Source organism: Vairimorpha ceranae (assembly GCF_000988165.1).
Source record: "Vairimorpha ceranae strain PA08 1199 chromosome Unknown NODE_287, whole genome shotgun sequence".
NCBI lineage: Eukaryota > Fungi > Microsporidia > Nosematidae > Vairimorpha > Vairimorpha ceranae.
In genome coordinates this window covers 1-2,325 of record NW_020169582.1, presented here as the reverse complement: position 1 = coordinate 2,325, position 2,325 = coordinate 1, and the positions used below count along the sequence as shown (strand labels likewise).

Sequence of the window (2,325 nt, the reverse complement as noted above, 5' to 3'; positions counted from 1 at the left end):
ACAGCAGTTTATAATGTTTTAGGAAATGATTACTATTGGCCGGATATTAAGGATCATATAAAAAAGAAGACTAGAAATTCTGAGATTAGCCAAAAATACAATAAGAAAACTAGAGGGTGGATGAAACTTTATAAGTACGATTAGGTACTTGGAAAAAATTAAGTTTGATTTAATAGAGTTTAAAGAAGAAGGATACTTTATGCTGGTAATCGTTAATTATTTTACCAGAAGAATGTGAGATTGGCCATTGAGAGGCAAAAGTGCTCAGGACGTAGTGGAATTTATAAAAGATTTATTTAGACAAAAAAATCCGAGACAATAGTAACAGATAACGGTAAAGAATTTCAAAATGATCTACTAAGAAAATTGTATTGTAATTTAGATGATGTAGATTCATTGTAAAGTAAGTGTTGAATTCTACACAAGCGAGCGGTAAAGTTGAGAAGATTATTAGAACAATCAGAGAAAGTATATCAAAAAGCAATAAGAAAAGATTTATTGACAAATTAGCAGAATTTATAGAAAAGTATAATACAAGTAATTACATTAGAATTGGATGCACACCATTAAAAGCAGTAAATGATAAATCAGGAAAGTTAATAATAGAGAATAGTTTTGATGGTAAATATGCTAAAGATTTTAAGAAACGGTTTCGCAAGAAATTTGAGAAAAATGGGTGGGTTAGAATGGCTAAAAATGAAAAAATGATTGGGTGTAGCAGGTATACTAAAGGAAAGTTCTAGACAAAAGGAAAATTGTTGAGAGATATCCTGGAGATTAATATATGGTAAGATTAAAGAATGAAAGACTGATGAAGAAAAGACATTATGATCTGAAAGCTATAAGAAAAAGGTAGGGAGATGTGAGACTAATTGCTTGGTTCGGGATGTTATATATTGTTATAAAATTTAACCTCAATAACAGGGGTTCTTACATACAGTATAATTAATTTTTTTAAATTTTTATCCTTAAATTTATTGATGAGAGAAAAAGAATAAGATCTAATAATTATAGCAGATGAAAACGAATTTTTAACTTTATTGTTTGTATAGTATTTAATTGGAGATAAACAGATCTGTAAGTTTGTTAATGTATGCTCTTCATGTCATAATTCAAAATTTCTGATAAGTTTGAATTGAGATCGTGCTTTTACGGTTGTCGTTACTATCGGACAATTATCTCTTTGCGGTCCAATTCTTGGTCTATAATTTTAAAAATGATATTAAAACAATACTAAAACAATTTAGTACTACGCTAAGATGATAACTATTCTAAAATTTTTGAACATTCAGGCATTGAAAAAACTTTTAAAGTAGCTGTAAAATATTACATCGAACGAATTGCTTTATTCTTCACCGATAATCCTGTTAAACTAAAATGTCTTTATATTTTTGGGCAAATATATGAAACCAAGTTGAATTATGATGTTAATGGTCATAGAGGTAGATACGTACAAGCATTTTGGTATGTCTGCATCATAGACAAGCATTTAAACCTCCATTAGGATATGTGCTATTGTAGAATCTAGATCTCCAAGCGTTCTTATTCCTATAATAAATTCTATTGTTAAGACTGGAAATATTATACATTCCGATGAGCGAAAAATTTCATAGAGGCTTATCTAACTCAAATGATTATGACTATTACACTGTTTTTCATAAATACGATTTTTTAGATCCTATTGCTGGCATGCATAGTCAGCACGTAGAATCTTATAAAATAAGCTTAAGGTGTAAATATAAGCAAGAAATGGAGTAATTAGAGCTTAAAGAAAGGCAATTTTTTTCGAAATTAATCTTTAAAGTGCAGCATGCTGCAGAAACAATTTTATCTTTTATAAAATTATTAAAATGTTTTTCTTAATCGGGGGACTGAGAGGACCTGATCCTATAAAACTACTAAATTTAATGTAAAAATGTTTTATTATTAAGACCAAATCTTTTTAATTATTATTTATTATTTATTTTTAAAATTTGTTGTTTGTTTTCATGTTAAATGTTATTAAATTTTCGATAATTTATGACAAGCATAAGAAACTGAAGTATTTGTAGAATATCGAAATTTGTCTGTTAAAAATTTTAATAAATTATTATTATTGTTCCTTTTTGACCTATAAAAAGTTGTGTGGATTTTTAAAACTAATATTGTATAAAGTTTAACTTTTTTATTTAGTTTATTTGCTACGCTTTTAGAAATAAAAAATAAAACTTATTATTTCAAAATATTAAAAAAAATTAATCTTTATTGTGGATAAGTATTAATACCGTAGAATTATATATTTCCAACTTTCAAATCTTTTTTAGTTTAAATTGTAAAGATTGTCCC

General features: G+C 26.8%; 1 protein-coding gene across 1 annotated transcript; it reads left to right on the top strand.

Moving 5' to 3' along the window:
- AAJ76_2870002325 (hypothetical protein) lies at positions 1–144 on the top strand (the record flags this gene model as incomplete). Its single annotated transcript, XM_024474955.1, has 1 exon — positions 1–144. A coding segment is annotated over one exon (144 nt), but the record flags the coding sequence as incomplete, so codon positions are not given.
- Between the last annotated feature and the right edge of the window lie 2,181 nt (positions 145–2,325).